Source organism: Aptenodytes forsteri, unplaced genomic scaffold (genome assembly GCF_000699145.1).
Source record: "Aptenodytes forsteri isolate BGI_AS27 unplaced genomic scaffold, ASM69914v1 Scaffold511, whole genome shotgun sequence".
NCBI lineage: Eukaryota > Metazoa > Chordata > Aves > Sphenisciformes > Spheniscidae > Aptenodytes > Aptenodytes forsteri.
The window spans coordinates 720481-742288 of record NW_008794707.1 but is presented as its reverse complement, the minus strand read 5'-3'; the positions used below and the strand labels follow the sequence as shown (position 1 = coordinate 742288).

The 21808-nt window shown below is 41.0% G+C and overlaps 1 protein-coding gene across 1 annotated transcript in view; it reads right to left on the bottom strand.

Annotated features, from left to right (window-relative positions):
- Positions 1-20767, bottom strand: part of LDLRAD3 (low density lipoprotein receptor class A domain containing 3) — a 72733-nt gene extending 51966 nt beyond the window's left edge. Inside the window, exons 1-2 of the mRNA XM_019470586.1 lie at positions 20680-20767; positions 915-1040 (exon numbers count right to left, since the gene is read on the bottom strand). Coding sequence (XP_019326131.1) covers positions 915-1040; positions 20680-20767 — 214 coding nt within the window. The remainder of the gene's footprint in view (positions 1-914; positions 1041-20679) is intronic.
- Positions 20768-21808: the final 1041 nt, after the last annotated feature.

The window sequence follows — 21808 nt, the reverse complement described above, 5'->3', positions numbered from 1 at the left end:
ACACAAACAAGAAAGGCAAGTCCTCCAAGAAGCAGACAGTGATAGATCACTGTAAAGATCGCCTCTTTTGTTATCTTTGAAAGTTGGTGTCTGTTGTCCTCCTCTTGACCTTTAAATGTCATTAAAAGGAAAAACTCAGTGTGCTCCAACAAGAGAATGAGCAAGTATTTGCTGCAAGCTTCCGCCTATAGACACATGCTTTTACCAGCTCCTGATAATAGCAACAGAGCTGCTGGATCGAACATAACCTTTCCTTACTGCTATAATATATCCCTTGTAGATACAGATACAAATGGATCTACGCAGCCACATGCAGGGGGTTTAGCTCAAGTCAAGTAGTACTTCAGACGATATCTCTGCTGTGATTTCCTTGCAAGCTGCTGAACAGCAGCTCAAGCTAGTGCAATGGCAGGCATGTCTGACTTCCAAGAACCTCCTTCTCCTTCCAAGAATCTGTTTCATTAAATAACCCTTTGCTTTTTTTGTTGTTTGAGAACACGTATAAACAGAGAAACCTAAATGTGCTGATGAACAAATAAGTCATATTCTTCAGTGACAAGAAACAGGCAAATAAAAATTAAACAATTTTAAGTCATATTTAATATTTGCCCAATTTGAGTTACATTTGAGTACAGAGAACCTGTTCAAAGCAAACATGCAGCTTAAATCTCATTTCAAAGTTACCAAGGGGCTTGAAGTATCATACAGGCATTATATACAAAACAAGACTGAGCTGGACCTTAAGAAGAGACTGTCATTTACAAAGTGAAAAGCACAAGGATCATCTGGGTTGTAAATGACAGGGAGAATATTTGACTCAGAAACTAAAGGCTAATGAACGCTTCCTTTCTAAGTAGTATTAATTAGTTGAAAGAAAAAGAAGCGCCCTCACTCGCAAGAAGGCTCACACTTACTGCAGTTTTCCTCATCGCTGCCGTCAGGACAGTCCTCGAAGCCGTTGCACCGGAAACGGCCAATGATGCAGTGGATCCCGCTAGCACAGGGGAAGAACGTGGCACCGCATTTGGATTTGGCTTTTGCTGGGAGAAGATACAGACAAAAGAGAGCAAAGATCAGGGAAACAATTTACAAAGGTTGGAGATGCTGTTGTAGCAGTACAGGTTAAGGTACTCTAGGCAGCACTGGCGCACCAATGTTAGGTGCCCTCCAAGCTCCCTATGGCCTGCTTTCAACTGCTTTAAGTTTTTTGTCACATTTCACTTGCTTGGGCTGATTTTTTTCCAATTTGTACAATTTCCAGAATGACTGAAACACTCAGAACAAGTCAAATGACCTCTAAAAACAAATTTAAATTGCTCACCCTTTGGAATACAAGTTTGTAAATTTGGCAAGCAGGTACTCCTAACTGTCCCTTAAAGGCCCACGTGAATTTGACCAACTTAGAAGCATTGGAGGAAAAATATTAAAGTAGAGGGTCATACTTCACAGAAAACAAGAGTATCTATCTCCTCTTTGCATGGAAGTCTGTTGTAAATGTCACTGCCCCAGGTGTAAGTCCAGGAGATGGACACCTAAGCAGGTCCTCAGGTGGCAGACAACAACCCTCAGAGGCAGAAGTCTAGCTAGACTAGTTGTAGCCCACCCCTCACCCCCAACCTGTAGCTATATGTCATGCTGAATCCACAAACACTAAATAGCAGTAGAAGCCTAAATTTTGTACACCACCAAGCTTCTCTTGCTTGCTAAGAGAAGCCAAACAGTGAAGAGCCCAAGGCAGACAGAGATAATGAACATGGCAGAAAGTTCAGAGAATGTGGGATCTGGACGCAAACTTGGGCAAAGACAGGTGTACAAAGAGTAAGGAAACATCTGGAGAAGGAAAAGAGGGATACAGAGATATCAAGCGAGTTAGTGTCTTTGTGAGAATAAGAAACACAAGAGACCTTCATTGAAGTATTCTTCAGGCTGCAAAAATCGGACTCAAAAAAGAAAATGCTATAATTAACACTGCCTTTATTCAGCACGATTTATATAAAATTGGGTGCAAAAGGAACACGAGTTATATGAATTGCATCTCTTGCTGTACTTCTCTCCATCATCCATTATACAGTTCCTCAGGACAGAAACTACATCTATTTCATAGTACCAGCACAGCTATTCATATAACACTAAATACTAACAATAGCATCAAAATATGTTTAACAAATGATTACAGAATCTAATTATGATCTCAAGTACTTCACATTTTTTACTTCACTGCACAGCAACTCTTAACAGCAAGAAGAGAACGCTGCCCTCAGCTAGTGATGCAGATGCTTCCACCACGATGCTCAAGGCAAGCAGCAGTTAAGTCTTGTCGTATCACCAGCCTAGAATAAAGCAACTCCCAAAGTCAAAAATAATTTAATGAGATTAAATGGTTAGAATTTTTTTCTCCCTTTTGCTTTTTCAAATTAGCACATGACATGATGGACCACATCACAGGATGCTGAACTCTTCAGAAAGTCCACTCTAAAGCAAAGCCAGTCACTGCAGAAGAGCATGCTGGTAACTGCAGGAAGGTATGTATGGAGCAATGCGAACATGCGGTAATACCATGCACAGACCATTGATGGGAGAACACTAGAAAAGAAGCCAGCTCCATAACTTGCGGGCCTTTTGAGTAACTGTTTCCTATTCCTACACCAAATCTACAAGATGAGTTTACAACTCCCAGGTTTTGAGATGTGACAGATCTGGAGATCACAGCAACAGGCAGTCTTTTTATGTAGCCATATGGCACATCAATACGTCAACCTGTGCAGTTTTATAAGGCCAGGACAAGGTCAGGGACAACCGGAGTACAGACAAAAAAAAGTATATCCAATAGGGACAAACAGCTTCAGCATTAATTTGGAAGGAATCCTCTCTTCCAGGGTTAAAAACTAAGTGCAGCTGTAGCAAAGCCTTCTTCTATCACTCAGCAGAGTGCATATAAACTGTTTTAAACCACAGCTACAGTAACCCTCACTTGGTTTAGTGTCCTCCAAAAGCAAATTCCTGCAGTTCCTCTCTTGCATGTTTTTCTTTATTAACCAGTAGTTTTCACTGGAATTATGAAGCGTAAAATAGGATGTATCACTGAATTTCACATATTCAACCACCACTTTTTCTGAAGAGCATCCAAGGTCCACTTGGGAGAAAAGTGAACCATTACTTTGTAGAAAAACAGGTGATAAATTACCTTGAAGTAGCTGCCATGCTTAACACCACCAGCGATGAAAACCCTCAGCCAAGACATCTGAGCCCCTGCAATTCTTCACACAACTTCAAAGAGCAACTTCTGTGTTAAGAGTTCTGAGGCAGACTGATCTCAGCTAAATAATTCAGTAACCACAAGGTTTGAGGCAGTACCATACCCCCAGTCTTTAAACAAAAGCAGCAAAACAAACACCTCAGCAACAGATTCCCAGACTGTCACCAACGCAAGCAGTCTGTATTAGCATTCAGCACATTAACCAGCCAGCCAAGCTGCTGCTAGGAGCGTGTGGTAATAACACACATATGTGAAGAGGTGCCCAATGCTTCACACATTATGTTTTTGTTGTTGTTTTTCTTTTTCTAAAAGCTAACATCTTTTCAAAACCATGCAGTGCATTTACATTGCCCAGACCAAATGACTGCCTCTGGACAGCTTCCTTTTTTAGAGATGTATTTTGAGCCAAAACAGTTCCAAGAAAAGGAGATGGAGAAGAAGTAAGAAAAGGGGGAAGCAACTGTGGTTTTGCCCCTGTTAACATTTACTGGATCCCATTTCTTCAAGCGGGTTTACTTCAGTCATTTGGGGTCTGAATTCAGAGACTATCAACTTTCTGGCAAATCATATTCAGAGATACCCTTTGCCATCTCTGAAAATGCTGCCAAATTAAGGCTTCAAAATTATTTACTTCTGAAATTTCTAATATGGACCATCTCTTACTCTTACAGCCTTACTCTTCCAGACAGACTTCAGACTGAGAATCATAAAACCTGAGCCTCCGGTCCTCTGAAGAGCAGAAGTCATGTGCCTGCATTTTCCTGACCAGAGCTACAAGCGGTGGTGAATGCTGCAGGAGCTCTGTTTCAGGTATGACGGACACACATCACAGCAACGTCAGCTGTCCTGGCCGCTAAGGCAAGAAGGCCCAAAGCACATCTGGTGCACTACCTTGAGCTACTGCAGTAAAGCCATAAGCAATTTTTAATGTTTGACCACATCTGGAGGAAAAAGGTGCTGGAATGACCAGGAACAGAGTCAAGTTTCTGGTAAATCATAGAATCATTAAGGTTGGAAAAGACCTCTAAGATCATCGAGTCCAACCATCAACCCAACACCACCATGCCCACTAAACCATGTCCCTAAGCACCTCATCTACACATCTTTTAAATACTTCCAGGGATGGGGACTCAACCACTTCCCTGGGCAGCCTGTTCCAATGTTTAACCACTCTTTCAGTAAAGAAATTTTTCCTTACATCCAATCTAAACCTCCCCTGGCGCAACTTGAGGCCATTTCTCTGGTCCTATCACTAGTTACTTGGGAAAAGAGACCAACACCCACCTTGCTACAACCTCCTTTCAGGTGGTTGTAGAGAGCGATGAGGTCTCCCCTCAGCCTCCTTTTCTCCAGGCTAAACAACCCCAGTTCCCTCAGCCGCTCCTCATAAGACTTGTTCTCCAGACCCCTCACCAGCCTCGTTGCCCTTCTCTGGATACGCTCCAGCACCTCAACGTCCTTCTTGTAGTGAGGGGCCCAAAACTGAACACAGTATTCGAGGTGCGGCCTCACCAGTGCTGAGTACAGGGGCACGATCACTTCTCTACTCCTGCTGGCCACACTATTTCTGATGCACTCTTCTGTCCAAAGTATCCTGATACTCCATCAAAAAGAGGGAGAAACCATTCAGGACAATGATTTAATGGAAGTATTACTTAAATAGCTATATACCATTTAGTTCAACATTTTCTCCCCAGACCTTTTCCTATCTCCTCCTCCTCCTCTTGAAACAGCAGCCAGAGAACAAGAAAATTCTGTTTTAGAATAACTGTTTCTCAAAAGAGCACATACTAGTAACCACAGACCAAAAACAAACAAGAAACTAAACACCTTCAAATTATCTCTAAGTTTCCCTTTTACATAGTCCACTGGTTTTTATTTTTTTTAAACTCAAGGGAAGGAAAAAACAACAAACAAAACCCAAATGCAGTTTTCCATATTTGCAACAGGCATGATATATACACAAACCAATCCAAATTCAAACTTTCATTTACATTAGACACCCCAAGAAAAGAGCATTTCAAACGCCTTAGTGATTCACTAGTCACACAGCTAGCCATTTACTAGACAAGTCTCACTCATAAACAGAACTCAGTTTTCCAAGTTCCAATTCCAGACACAAAATGCATTTCTCATATGCTGTGCATAAATGCAGGAAAAAAATGAAAAACCAGTAATGGCTTAGTCCAAGCCATGTCCGCCGACTCTGGAGAACTCCACTGGGGAATTTCTGCTTTATTTTCAATTTGACATCCTTCTTGTCCTCTGGCACAGTTTTCCTGAGGTTTTCAAGCAAGTGTTGTTTGGTCATTGCTCATAAAGTTCTATGGAAAGCACAATCATTTCTTCCTGAGCAGAAACGCACCTTCCCATTCTGCAATGATCTCTGGAGATACCCTTAATATGAAGGGGCTATCCATTTTCTTCAGGTCTTCAGCACCCTCACAAGCAACAGATATGTATACCAGGATCACGACTGCCTGTAGCAGGTTCAAGTCATGTGCTGCACTATTCACAGCATTCCTGCAATTCCTACTCCCATTACATGACTGGTACGAAAAAGGTTTTCTTCTCCTTTGCTCACCATTACATCTTCTACTGCACAGGTCTCAAGTTTTCAGGCAGATCTTTACGTTTATTTGACAGCAGCTACCAATTTGGCTCCTTCAGTGACTTCAGCCTTAATAAAAGCTTTCAAGGACAGCATTATCTTTGCAATCTATATCCTTCTGTTACACTTGGCTGAAACGGGCTCAGGGTAATAAAAAATTACCAGGATATCAGGAAATGACAAGAGAGAAGTGAAAAAGGACAGATGCGTGTGGATCATCAGACCTTATTTAGCCTCAGTGTTATAACCGGCTAAAGGAAAGGGAAGAGAGAAGTTGGTTGTTTTTAAAGGAACTGGCAAGTCTTCCTGAGCCCAGGTCTCCAGAATCTGAGAAACTGAGAGACCCCACGTTGGAGGGGAAGGGATAACGACTGACGGACACACTTGAAATACAGCAAGAAATCACACAGCAACTTACAAAACTGTGTCTAAAGAAAGGCTGCTCAAATAGCAGATCCAGTCTGGATTGAATTGCAGAAATACAGCTGTCCTGGTTTCGGCAGGGATAGAGTTAATTTCCTTTCTAGTAGCTGGTACAGTGTTTTGGTTTTAGGATGAGAACAAAGTTGATAACACACCGATGTTTTAGTTGTTGCTAGATAATGCTTATACTAGCCAAGGACTTTTCAGCTTCCCATGCTCTACCAACTGAGAAGGCTGGAGGTGCACCAGAAGCTGGGAGGGGGCACAGCCAAACTGGCCAAAGGGACATTCCATACCATGTGACGTCATGCTCAGTACATAAACTGGGGAAAGCTGGCCGGGGGGGCCGCTGCTTGGGGACTGGCTGGGCATCGGTCAGCAGGTGGTGAGCAATTGTACTGTGCATCACGTGCTTTGTGTATTATCATTATTATCATATTATTATTATTATTATCATTTTATTTCAATTATTAAACCGTTTTTATCTCAACCCACGAGTTTTTCTCACTTGTGCTCTTCCAATTCTCTCCCCCATCCCACCGGGTGGGGGGGAGTGAGCGAGCGGCTGCGTGGTGCTTAGCTGCCGACCGAGATTAAACCACGACAACAGCAAGTACAAAAACCACCCCAAATAAACTGACATTCAACCAATTTGTGAACCTATGGCAGAAAAGGATCGATTCACTCCAGTTCCACTCTTCATTTGTTACCTAGTCATGGCAGAAGCAATCCCGGACTGAAACATTAACATGAATCTGTATTTACATTACACAAAAGGGAATTGCCATGGTATTTAGAAAGAGGTGTCGGTGAACCACCATGCACTGGAGGAGCCTCCTCTGACTCTATTAGCCATGGGAAGAAATTGCTCTTCACTAAAATATTCTTCTCATCTCTTAAAATTTAAATGTGAAGTAAGTGGTGAAGATGGTGGCAGAGAACTGCTGGCCACAGTGTAAGCTTGCCAAATGTTCCCTCCAGGTTGGTTTGCTTAAGTTCAAGAAAACTATTTTGGCAGTTGTATGTGCGAGTGTGTGAAGTCACTCCTTATGCTACACAGAAACCAATCCTCCCACCCCCTTCTTTTAAGGGTCTAAAAAAAAAAAGTAAATTCCCATCAGGACTGGTTGTACATTCCACTGAAGATGTGACAGTTTGCAGGCATGGCTCTACAGCATTACCAGAAAAACATTTTGCTGTCTTTAGGGTACCAAGTGTGAAACAGCACTATTTTTCAAAAAGTGTAATCCATTTTATTATTTCTCAGCAGAGATGAACAACAGCAGGGGAAAAAAAATCAGATTTAGCATATATTGTGTAAAACCTTATACTGTATATAGATACCCCTTGTATAAAAGCAATTCTGACACTCCTGACTTGGCTGCAAGGACTTAAAACCAGAATAGAAGGTTACAACAGATCTTCTGTGATGGGCAGGTGATTTTTCTTTCCATAGATAGAACAGCAAAGACATCAAATGTCTTCTCTAATTATCAGCAAGTAAAGTGCAGTTGTGTACTACAGATTTGAGGAATATAACCAAGACAAGATGGCATGGCCCAACTTCTTGGAAAAGAATTTGTCATATGTAACTGTAAGTAGATACTAACCTACTGTTTAGATATCACAGTAAAATTGTAGAGCTGTGCCCCACAATAATGACATAATGCTTAAAGAGAAGACATTATACATTTGTAACAGGTTGAGTTTCTCTTACAGAAGCCAGTACACAGTCTTGCTAATGAAACTTTAGGGAAGAAACTTTGACTGAATTGTTACTGTTGAGCCAGCTAGCCCCCACCTCCAGCATTTCATACCTAGTTACAGTGAACTAGGCACTGCTTATTGCATGCAACAGATGCAAAGATATCACACGACAGGCAGCCCACGTGATGCGGCCACTAGGACAAGCACACCTCCTTTTAACTCTACAAACATTTCTATTTTGAAATATTACTCAGTTATTTTACAATCTGGAGTGAGGGAAATGGGATGTAGCAGATCCAACAGCAGACATTTTGTGACAACCTGCAGCTAGAAGTAAACCACACAGTATTTCAACATCAGCATCTTTGAACTCAAATTGTTGCCTTAGAACCCCTCCAGGTAGCAATCAGGCAAAATAACTTTATGTTGCTTCACACCCACACGTCTCAATCCAACAACAGATGATGATTTATTCAGCTAATGAAAACTTGATTACATGCATGCAACAAGAGCAACTCTCCAGACAGAAACTGTTGTGTGCAGATGCTGCATTATTGCAGAGCCACAGGTGTTTTCCTGAGTTTGATAATGAATCACCTTAAACTTCTCTGCTGTTGCTAATTTATGTTGAGAGATGCCACAGCCACATCAGGCAGCACTGTAAATCCAGCCTCTCTTGATGCATGTGGCAAGGCACAGCATTTCAGTAAAGACAAGTATCAGCTTGTCCCTGCTCTTTGATAAACAGGTTTTAACTTCAATTTACAAAGAAGAGAAGGATCGATTTTACAACACTACGTAACACAAGCAGGATGGCACCAGGATATGATTCCTTTCACCCCAGGAACTGATATAAACCCTAACCTAGTTAATACTAACAGTTATTTTGGGTTAGTTAATTGCAGTTTGGACCCTACAGTATTTTCAGTTCAGTTCCTAGTGGGAAAGCCACCGCTACCTGCAGTCATTCAGCTGCCTCAGCGCGGAAGGCAAATGCTTCTTTTGTTGGCTCACAGAGCTCTTCAACAGGGCTGTCTTGCAGAACGACATGGAGAAGTTTCACTTCCTCTGCTTGCTTTTTCCTATCTAGAAAAAAGCTAGCACTTGAGTACTATTCCCAGTATAAAATCCACCCAACAGTTTACTATGCCAGAAGTTCTCCAATTCAAGACAAAACAGCTATTTAAATTTAATGAGTTTTGATCTAGAACACAGCCAACTGCAGAGCATTCATTGCACCTACAAAAAGCCCTTGGGTCACTCTTACCTTTGCTTCCCGTAAAACCACGCAGGTGAAAGAGTTGCTAGTCGTAAACTGCTAATATAAACTCAGAGAAAGCGAGACTAAAAAGTACTTTATTTTAAAGGCAGCAATTTTTTTTTTTTTAAGTAGTGAAATTAGCCCCATAGGAAACATCAGAGGTTGCCTCCAACATAGTAAACTATCACCCACTTATGTGGGCAATATTTACACTACAGTTTACAGTAAGAGAGAAAGGACAATGCTAAAGTAAAAAAGCCAATGGAGTCTGCTGCCATGAAGAGTAAACTGCTTCCTTTGAAAAGGGGAAAAAGAGAAAGTACTTCAGAGTTAGGACTACTATGGGTCAATGGCCTTTACTTCTTGCCAGACAGTAAGGCCTTAAAGTAATCTTTCATGGTCTAGAAGTCTACATTTCAGTCCTTCAAAATCATCACAAAGATGATGAGAGGTCAGAAGAGAGCACAGACGAAAAGCTTGTTTTTCAGACATTCAGCAAAGCGATTTCTCACTAAAAGAAGTGTTTTAGAAGTTAATACTCACTAAACAACCTGAACAATAACATCATACAAAAGGACAAATTCTAAATCAGCTGTTACACCATACAAATTAAGCACAACTTCAAAGTTGTTAAGTTACTCAGGATGCATACAGGCAGGACAGAACGCCACCCTTAAGGGACTTCAGTAGCAGGGACAACCCTCCTCAGAGGACATATCAGTGTGCCTGATGGGCTACAAACCCTTCCCCCCATCCTCGGCTACTAGCTACCTGATCTTTTTATTTCAGTTGTGCCACTGATTCTATCCAACTATTAAACCTGTCTGATTCCAAGCTCTCCAATCAGGCTATGTACTGACCCCCATCTAGAGGAGACCATCAAGAGGATTAAATAATGAGCACCACAAACCCTCTTGATCTCCTTGCATAAAAAGCTATCAAATGTAAGTAGCTATTGCACTTGCCCTTACTCATGTATAAATTTCTGTAATTGAGCTTCAAATGAAACATTCACTGTGGTCACTTAATTATAAATCTTATTATAACTACTAAGTATTTGGTTGCTTAATCATGAGTGAAAACAAGAGTTAATTCCAGTTTGATATTCCAAGTTTGAGAGCCGTCTGAGTAAGTGACAAAAAGATCAGCAGCTGACTTACAGCATCTTCCCAATTAATGCAGGTGCTCATTTCATGCATTGTTTAATATTCAGCTTTGCTTAAGAATTCTGATGTACATCACCTACCTGCAACAAGAAGTCCAGGTCAACCAGGAGGTAACAGGAAGCAGCAAGAAAAACAGGAGACTTAAAAGCACTCAGCAATCGTAAGTTGTGAATAGAAGTCCAGAGGTCTTCCACGGGTATACATACAACTACTGCAATACATACAACTACTTTTATAGAGGAATTCCTAGCTTTCTGCTATATATTCCAGTTATTTAGAAAAAGAAAAAAGGTGTTAATTTCATTAGCCTTTTACACAAATTATTACTGGACTATAAATAAGAACAGGACCACTAAAGATTGGGTTTTTATAGTTTTGTAAGACCGTTGTTTGCACAACACTTGGCAGCCTGGAATCCTAGCACATGACAATGCTTACTCCATTAACATAAATACACAAAATCTACTTTGACTGCAGCTTTTCATTGCCATGATCCTTCCAGGGTGCAAGCTCCGGTAGAATGCTTCTCTCTTCCTTAGTTCTGGTCCTGCTGTTAGATTTTCTTCTTCCATATATTAACTCCCCCTGCCATAAGTAGTCAATAAAAAAAAAAAACCCTACTTACAGGTTTTCTTACAGACTTGTGCTTTCTCCACAGACATTTAAAATGCACTAGATGGACATGCACTGTAAGGTAGGGCACCACAAAGGTATACTGTTAGTCCTGTTTATAGGGAGAGTTAAACTCCCAGATCATACTTTCAAGAAAAACCCACAAGCCCCACACTTCCACCATTTCACATAGATTTTAGCAGGAATGCAGAGTTTTAAAGTATTCAAGTTGCTGTAATTATACCAGTTATTTTAACGTACTGCTTTTATATTTATCTCTGTGCTTTTATCTTGTTCCTTGTGCCTGTACCTTCCTCCTTCATGATCCTTCATGATCACAGAGCACATTAAATCAGTCGGTATTTGATGGCCAGCTTGGTTATTTTTATCAACCATTCAGCTGTCTTTGGACACAGCCATTTGCAGCAGAGGCTTGTCACCATCCTCAAAACTGCACACAGACAATGACCAAAGTTCACAGCCACCTAAGCCTCTGGTGAGTACCATAAGCCATGTCACAGCCACTCCACTCTTCCCAAAGTAGCAGATATAGATTTGATGAACCAAAGAGTACAAGCTCAGCTCTAATACTTTTGGATGGTGTTAGAATAAGATAAAATCCTCAAACATGACAAAGTGATTTTGATGGTAGAGTTTTGTTTGTTTTTTTTTTTTTAAGTGACAGGTTGCTAAATCACTTACTTGCAAGTATTCATTACTTGCTTATTTATCTTTTCCAAAATGTGGTGAGCCTTGATAAAACACACTCTTCACAGCTACTTAGCTCACGCTACTATAAGCTGTTAGCTAGCAAGACAGAATCCAAACTTATCAGAAAACAGCACTGGAAACTTCTCAAAACTAAAAGCGCACCTGGCTAGCAGCAACAGATGCAGAAGATGAGATGACTTCACCTGTACACATGATGGGGCAGTCCAAAAAATTGTTGCAGGTATGCAATGCTGGATCTTAATCCCAGGAATCTGAATGCGTCTCTTGAAAATATCACCCTGCCCCTCATCTTCTATAGCATTAGCCTTAGTTAACACCAGGCTTTAACTGATGCTTTAAGAATCATTTTTTGGGGCCACTGATACATTAAAAAATTCAAAGTCAGTATTCTTTACAGATGGGTAGGATCAGTCCTACCCAGGGTCTTGGCCCACCGCTGTATTTCTAGGAGATCTCAGCTGGTTTAGACAATCCTTAGAGGTCACTAATGTTAACTTCTGAATTGGGCAGACATTTCTTATTAACAAAACGCTGCATCTCATTCTTCATTGCAGTGAGCTCTGCTTGTTGAGCCTAAAGCCTAGTATTTAAAAGGATAGCAGCTGGAGTTATTTTGTGCCCTTTGTTCCTGTACATGAAAGCCATTCATTAGACTGACTCTGCTGAGTGGCTAAACCCAAGCAAAATATTTTCAGCTGTAGTAATTGTATTATCATAATAAGCAGTCATTAAATAGCTTATAGGATTGCAGAACTCATTGTCTCTACAAGACCTTTTATCTCTGCCTTTTAAAGTGGCTGCTAGATCTGGTTACTTATTCTTCGCAGTGTGGAAGTCATGAATTTGGCTGCTCTCACAGCAAAGCATAAGGTAAGGCGAGGACAAACATCTAAATTCAGACTGTCACCAGAAAGATTTGGGTTGATAGCAATGACCATTTATTAGTAAATTTTTTCTGTGCCTCCATTTTAATTTTGGGACTTACAAAGGGAAAAGCATGCATACATAATATGCCTTAATATAATTCCAGCTTGTGATCTTCCTGTAGAGCAGACTCAAAGCACACTCCTGATCGAGGGCAAACTATGATTTTTTTTTTTTTTTTAAAGCGGTGAACAGCAACAAACCTAAAGGCCGCTTTCCAAAATCTACCCCACATCAAAGAGGGCAGGAGGACAAGGCAGTCTGACAGTCCTCATCTGAGGCTTCCAGGCATATGACATGGGTTTGAAGCTAGTGCAGTCCCCACTCGATCGTCCTCCTTCCTACTGCAGGCTGCTCCGGGCAGTGTAGTTCTTGCACTCAAGAGCTTCTCCAATGACAGAGCAACTTCCTCAGCCATGACTTCGGTTTCAGTAGGCTTTTTTCTTTTTTAAATAATTTCCACCCCTCTGATGCTGTGAAGCTTTTAATACATACAGTTCTTCAAAAACTACCTCTTTTGTAGAAACTGGATGTAATTAAGTCAGTCAAAATGCACCTGAAGTACCAGTCTGAAGATGAAAACCTAACCAATCTGCCTTTGTTCTGTGAGTTTCAGTTTCCCAACTGAAAGGTTTTAGAGCACAGGAAAAGATTCTTCACATAATCTAGGAAACCCAGACTACTAATTGCAGAGTGTGGGTTTCATTTAGCATTCTTGTGAAAAGACTATATCTCATCCACGACTGTGTGTAACTGTTTGTTACAAACACTTTCCCGCAGACTCTCCATTCCTGAACATGTTGAGCAGTATAACCTGTTGCAAGTGAACACCAGAGGGAGCAGTAAACATTTGTCTGGTAGGTAGTTTTTAAATTGGAGATGAAACAGTAAGGTACAGGAAACCTTGGGGAAACCTAAAAATGGTTATCATGGGCTGTACTTTCAAACTACAATATATATTGCTAATCCAGCCTCATTCCCCACCAGCGCAGGGTCAGCGAAGAGTATGAGCAAGTGTGCAGATACATTTTGAATGATGCAAGCTGAGTTGTGCCACATCTCCCACCCCCTCACTCCACCTTCCTGATGACACCAGAAGATTTATAAAGTCTTCTGAGACTACAAAACGCTGTGTGCATTTAGATAGATTACACTGAACTGAAAGTATACCCAACATTGAAAAGATAGACACAGAACGGAATGTGAAAAAATAGGGCATTTTTATTATATATAAACACAGTTTAAACTCTACAGGGTAAAACCAAGAACATGGTTAAGAGACACGTATGAGAAGATGAAATCAAGGATTAATATGCCAATGTATCAGCAGTGAACAAATAATTGCAGCACTATCTCAACTATTGTTCTACTAACCTGCCAAAGACAGTTAAAAATGCTTGCAAAAACAACAACAGAAGCATGGTTACAACCATAAAAAAACCACAGATCCAAAAACACTCCCAGCACACATTAATAAAAGCCCCCCAAAACACTTTAAGGAATTGAACATAAGAAAATTTAACTTTTCTCAGGCCTTCATCTTTGCACTACAGCATGCAGCCTACCAGATCTAGGAGTTCCTAGGGTATTTGTCACCAGGACCCTGGCTTCAGTATGGGTTCCAAGGGCTTCAATTCCCTGATACAGAAACAGAAAGGCTCTTACCAGATCTGCTAGACACCCGGATTAAACTGGTTTCTCAGATTGCCCAAATACAAGTCACAGTGTTCAGGGCTATGAGAGTTAGCCTGCTGGTGTGGGACTCCAGAAAAGCTTGGCTCACCACATCATGCTGAGTGCAACCCAGGACTGCAGACATTAGAAACCCTTCAGTTCTGACTGCAAGGGGTCCCCTGCAAGCACGTGTCTCAGGCAAGAGACAAAGCTGGCCTTTAGCAGAAGCCTGCTTGGCAGGTGGCTTCAATACCTGCCTGGGGAATGCTAGTTAAAATTGACCATTTTCATGAAGCACTTCATTTAATGAAGACATTCTCCCCCATGGAGAAGACTTGCTCATAAAGACTCTGTCTGAAGGACAATCGGAACAAGGTCTGATGGTGATGGATTGCTGGTGATGAAATTAGCTTTTTACTACCGCAGTTCCAGATGTTCCTACAGAGGCCAGCTCTTGCTAGCCAGTGCAGAAGTGTGTGGCAGCACATTCTTACAAGCATGGATGATGCCCTGCTGCTCAGACATCTACACACTCCAATCACACAGCCTTTACCATTGACTCAAAAACCTGCTTTACCTTTATGTTTGTGTCAAATAAGCAACAGTGGCAACTGGAAACAGAAACATGTCAGAGAGAAGTTCCTAACACAAGAACACACCGCCCCAAGCTATCCTTGTGTAGGATTTTTTTCTAGCCCACAGCCTACGCTCTTTAGCCCTTGGATTAACTCAGCTAGTCACTGTATTCACTGCGTGCCACTATTTGCTCATAGCTGAACACACAAACTTGGCATGTAAGAAATGGCTCTCAGAGGAGCGATGAAAGAAAATCTAGACTTCTGGGTATTTGGTATATCTCTAATTCTGGCTGCTGTCATGCCAGGCACTTAGCACAGATGATGTGCCATGCTCTGAATCTGTACCATCTGCTGCTCGTTAGCAACAAAGGCAGCAACATGCCATCTCTCCACTAGCTATTGCTCATTAACTGACAAAAGCCATTTTCAGTGTTCACATTGTTCTTTCTGTAATAATCTAATACAAAGATGTACAAAGAGCAAAGAAACAGGAAACAAAGATGACAGAGTAAATTATAAGCTTAACTAAGAAAAGTAGTGTACTCTTAAATCTCAAGGAGAGAATCCTTCCAACAGCAGGATGCAGGTCTTGGCCCCAAAGGAATATGACAGCAGGCAGGTATAAGGTCAGCACTAAAGATAATCCATGTACCTCAAAACGTTTTGAAACATGCAAGCACACATTTCTAGGCTCTTTCCATTCAGGTTCTCTATTTTGTGCCATTTTGGATCTTCCGTATCTGGTAACGGACAGAGAAAGAATGGCTGACAGCATGCAGCTCCCACCTTGACTAGTGCAAGCACTAACCTCAGGTATATATATGCCTAGTATGCAACCAGAGCAGGATTTAGTAGCTGCACAATCAACACCTATAAGCTCCACAGGAAAGTCCTGTTGGTAAAGATTCTGCATTTGTGAAGAGGAACCTCAGCTTCCATTATAAATCATCCACACAGCTAAGAAGCAGTAGTAGTAGTTAAAAGCCCACTAACATTTAAAGGAAACCTTCATGACAGATACTGGACTACACAGGCTGATGAGCAATCCAACAGATGAGAACCAGCAGAGCCAGGGGAATGAACTACAAAAGGGTTCTCCATTTTGGGAGATGCACTGATGATAGCAGATTACTCGAACTACAGAGAACTGTAAATACTCACAAAACATTTACACTGCTATGGTCAATTAATTCTTTTTCAAGCTCAATTAGTGGCTTGAAGGAAAAGCCAAAGAGATACTCTGCTTCAAGGAGAAGCAGTTCTTATTTACGACAATGAGAAGTCACTGTCTCAGCTTATTCCATCCCTCTTACGCCTTTTCTCAACCCTCCTCCACAAATAAAACCGGGTAAAATTTTTTCTGTCATCACATCGCCGTGACAGAAGGCAAGAGTACAAGAAGTGTTCTGTGCACTAAACAGCATACAGACAGCTGGCACAGGAAGCGTTAAACTGATCACAGGTCAGGGCACAGAGGAAGCAAGGAAGATGACAGATGGTATGGATTCTGGCAAGTGTGGGAGATGAAGAAAAAGCCCACAAGCAAAGTGACATGGTTAACAGAGATGGTCCTGCAAAGCCAGGGACAGAAAAGGGACAAAAGGAAGAGAGGGAACAGATAAGACATGAATGGACAAGGTGCAGGTAATTCTGCTTTGCATCTTATTTCCTCCTCACACCCAGACTAGCACTTTTCACTCACTGGCCACAGAAAATGAGAACCAGACCAAGAGTTTAAGTTTTGCTGTTTGAAGGGGACAGACAGGATGAGATGCTACAGCAACAGAATTGATAAAATACTGCTGGACATCCACGTTCAACTGTAAGGCAATCCAAAAGAGAGAGAAATACTTTGCACATAACCACACACATGTGCATGAAACTTCCTCAGTGGGCAAGCCAAAACACAGCATACTTGTCTTCACAGAAATACCAGTCCACAGTACCAAGTGAATCCTGTAACCAAACCCCTATTCACACAAAAACACTTTAAAGCAAGGTTAAAGCCTTTCCATGTGAACTAGTTAGTCGATGAGGAATCACAGACAAAGCAGCTTAAAGCACGGCTCAGAGTAGTAACACACTGGGAACTCAGCCATCTCATGCTGCTAATGCAACTCCTATGGCTTTGTCTTCACTATCAGCAGCTCAGCTAATGCAAAGCAACACCACAGCAGGAAACAAAGGACTCCAATTTTGCTGCAAGGTAAGTTTTATTAAGTAGAGCCCTATTCTGATAGGAGTAAGGCAACAAAGCCTAGCCTAAAGTGATTAAAGAAAAAAGTTTTATGCCTATATCTATACACACACGCTCCAACCCCTGCGATGCTAGTATGACACTTTCAAGCATGGCTGTCCTCCCCAGAGTTGCCTGACACAAGTAACACAACACACGCTGGTACAATGACACAACCAGATGTGATGCTCACACTTATACATTTTTGAATGTCAACTGTTCTTACTTTTCAGCTGCTGTTTCTGCAGTCAAGAAGAACAATTCCTGGGCTCCTACATTCCCCTCTCCCACTCACTAAGGCCAGAGGATCTGAATGTTAATCACACTGCACATCTTTAAAAATTGTTTGGTTCAGCTGCTATCTCATCACTGGAAACTGATCGTGTACTAGGAAAAAAATTTTCCCAGTAGGCATATTCAAACCCTGGAACAGGTGCCCAGTGGGGCTGTGGACTCTCCATCCTTGGAAATGTGCAAAATTTGACCAGACAAGGCCCTGAGCAACCCTGATCCAAGTTAGTCCTGCTCTGAGCAGGCAGCTGGACCAAATGACCTCCAGAGTTCTTTCCAGCCTAAAGTAATCTGGGAGCCTATCTTTACAGATTGACACAAGCTGGAGGTGGAAAAGAGACAAGTGATTTTTCTTCTTCCTTTGCCCTTCTCAGACAAGATGCTAGGGCTGCCTTTAATGCCTTAACTCTGAACTAGGAACTCCTCTAACAGCAGATACGGGCTGTATAGGCCCATCCAAATTTTTATTACTTTCTGATGTAAAAGACTAGTTGGTAACACTATAACAGTACACCGTAAGAATGGGACCATTTTCAAAATTCATCAAAAGAGCAAACCAAACCTTTTTAGCTACACACACTGTATGTATATACTCACATACATAATGACTGAATTATCCCCCCGAAGCTATTAACAAGGCTAGGTGCTTAGCAGAATTCAAAAGGGGATGTTTCCTGGGTTAGAAGGATCATCCATCCTTGAGACACTAAGCCAACTTCCTCAATGCAGTCATAAGCCAACAACTAACAATGCAAAACTTTCCCAGCCTCCTTACTAATGCTGTAATTCTTTCTCCCAGCGATTCCTCTCACACCCCATGTCTCTGCCATGGTGCACAGACTGTAGCTACACAGGCATATTCAGCATCCCACACACACAGTGGCTGGTTCATTAGACATGCTTCTCATGGCAGCATACACACAGTTAAAAGCTGCCTACTAAAATGGAGAGGATAGAGATGCAGAACAGGCAGCTTGAAGCTCTCTGGATGCATTACAGAACCTTGTTTGCATGAATATTAATTTTTTGTTTGGAGATTCAAATGAGCACTATCTCCATTCTGTTTTGGCTTATCTGACCTGTTAACAGCAGGCCAGCACAGGATATGAATCCCTTGCTCTCCCTGTTGTCTCCTTTCCATGCTAATTTTACATTTATGAAAGTGATCAGATAGCAGATAGATGTATGGGAAGAGGAAAGAACAGTCTAATTATCTCCATTAATTTGGGCAGGATCAAAAGGATGCTCATCCAGAAAACTGTTAACAAATCAAGTGGGCTGGAAGTATTTAAATAAAAAACCCAGAGGACAATTCTGCAGAAACTTAAATTCATAGTTGCAGCATAACCTAGATCAGTGAGGTTTATTTGAGTCTGTCATGACAAGAACAACTTTTATGAACTGTCATTTTGCAGCTATTTATATTTTATTGTTAGTTACTATGTTCATTACTGTCTGCAATTCACTAGATCCAACTGATTTTGGTAAGGAAATTTTTAACAGAGTCACAAAGCGTATTTTCCTGTTACTGATTCATGGGTAAATACCCGGCCCTGCCTTCATTAAGAAAAATCTTCATTAAGGCTAATAAAAATCTTCATTAAGATTTTCTAATTGTACCAAGTGAAACAAAATTCATGCAAGGCAGAGGACGACAACATTCTTAAGAGACAGAAAACCTCCTGGTTTGTATCCTGTAAATACAGAGAAGCGCCATCATTCAGATTCTTTTAAGAAGTAGAAACAGCACACCAAAAGTCATGCTAGCAGCATATTCAGGAGCCAGGTAATGAGGAACCTGAGAGTCACACAGCTCTTGTCATCAGGAACATCTCACTGAAAGGTACGGGTTGAACTTTGGACATTGTTTATTCTTGCCAAAACTCCCACTAATATAAATTCTGCTAAGGTTTAAACAGACATGCATGACAATCATCAATCCTTACAACACGTCCATCCTTTCCTAAGATGTTAAAAATCTAAGTAAGAAAAAATTAACCTGTCTTCAATGTTGCAACACAAGCCTGATGCTTTATAAAGACTGCAAAGCATCAGGTATTTTATACAGATACTTTTAATGCCTTAGAAAGGGAGAAAAGCTCACTGGCTTAAAGCAGAACTACGTATGGATATTTATACAGCACAGTTATTAAAGCCCCCTTATTTTAAAAGGGATGGATAACTGGGGTTAAAGAAGAGGCAACAAGTTAAAAAAGCAAGATCATTTAACAAAACATGGTATTTCTAGTCAGTTAATTTGGAAGAAGCTATTCTTTCTTCCTTCTGCTCCATAAGCGAAGCTAATGATGTCTTGGAAGTGTCCTGGGAAAGGTAAGCTTCTTATACTTCGGTTTAATGAAAACCTCTATAAAGTATATATGTAAAGGAGCAACATTTGTTACATGAAAAGCAGTAACTTCGCAGAAATTTCTCACTCGCTCTAGAATCACATGAAATTTGAGGGTTTTTTCACTCCCAACTGGAGTTATAGTTGTTATATAGTGTTATGCTGCAGCGTAATCTTGCTGTCTGGGTAAAACACGTAGGCTAGAAAGTTTCATGCTAACTAACGGCTGAATAACATTAACTAAAGCTTAATTAATGCTAAGAAAAAGATGAAATCACAGAGGAGAACCAGATCAGACTTTTTTTAGCTCTCTCAAACTGGGAGTTCTGTAGGGAGGATTAAAAGATGTAAACTTTATTAGCCAATTCATTTGGTCTGTTTTCCAGAAAGTTAGTATTAAGTTTCAAAGGGTTAAGAATTACATTTTGACAGGAGAGAACAAGAATAACAGGATACAGTCAACAATTTTGAAATGAAAGGAACTAGTCTCGATGGTAGTGGAGGTCAACTTATACCACTAGGCCATTGTGCTGAAGCAGCATACACAGGATCCCTAAAAATCACAGAGTATCACTCTTCCACTGGAAGAATCGTAAGTCAAGTCTGTCTCAATTTATCAATCTGTGAATAAGGGTTTAGGTTCCTGCTACTAAGTGCTGTATTAAAATTGGACAATTTAAAGAACGTTAAAGACCTGAAATAATAAGAAAGGCTGTACATTTTTTCTAACAATAGCTAAATTAAAGAAATTGGCAGTAGCTTTGTTACTTACCTAATATACACTACAGAACACACCGGTAACACTGCCTAGCCAAGCCTTGTGATATTAAGCATGTTAAGGTCATGGCAATGGTCACTTACGGCATTCCTTCTCATCACTGTCATCAAAGCAGTCCGGCAGCCCATCACACTGCCAGGCCCCTGGGATACAGCGCCCGTTACTGCACATGAAGTTTCCAGGAATGTTGCATTCATTTGTGAAGTTATTCCCAGGCAACAGTTGGCTCTCTGCAACAAACAAAAAAGAGGAGAGTTTGCAGGGCATTTTAAAAAAGGCAGCAAAAGCAGTCACTGAGCAAGCTGTTTATCAGTGGTTGAATGAAGATGAGACAAATGGATCTTGACCCTGGTTGTTTTGTCATTATCCTATCAGTATCCTGAGTACGATACTTGGTAGCACTTTCTTTTTCCTAAATTATCATTTTACCTGTTCTCCATTCACACTCCCCATTTTACAGACTTCTTTATTGCTATTTTCTTGCTAGGAACATACTTGCAGCCTTCTATGCATCCTCAGGTCAAAGCAAAGTTCATTAAAAAAAAAAAATCTCTCCTTCACAGGGTCAGTCTAAACACAAGTAAAACAGACAAGGCTACAAGAACTCAGCTCCATATTTCCATGCTTTTATCAGATTAGTACTTAGCTTGCAGAATATTTTGTTGTTGTTGTTACCCGAGGCCTAGGAACTAGGTAACACATTGACTAATTCATACGAGGTTTTCAATTAAGTTTTAAACATAGTGCTGTTGATCAAAGTTAGAATTGAGCTTCTTGGTATTAATATAGTCCCCTGGCATACATCTGTCCACAGGCTAGTGAGGCAGTTGGCACACTAAGAGTCTGCCAAGTGGAGGGGGTTTAGTAGCAGGATACTGGAGATCAAGAGAACAGTGCGAGAGGGAAACTTAGAGATTTGCCTTCAAGGTTAAACATAGCTCTAGTCAGTCATTTTAATCTACTGTGTTTCCCACTTTGTGCATTGTTTTTGGAATGCAGATATCACAGAAACACAAGCTTCTGTGAAGGAAGATAATGACACACAATGGTTTTAATAAGCACCAAAATGGCACGTCATGTTGTCGAGCTGGGGGGAAGCAGCAAGACAAGGCAGAAGATGAGAGAAAGAATATCCTTCCCCTTGTCTTCCTCTGTCATGTTCCAGACTAGTCCCAGGCAACGTGCACTTGACCAGGCAAAAACCAGAAACAC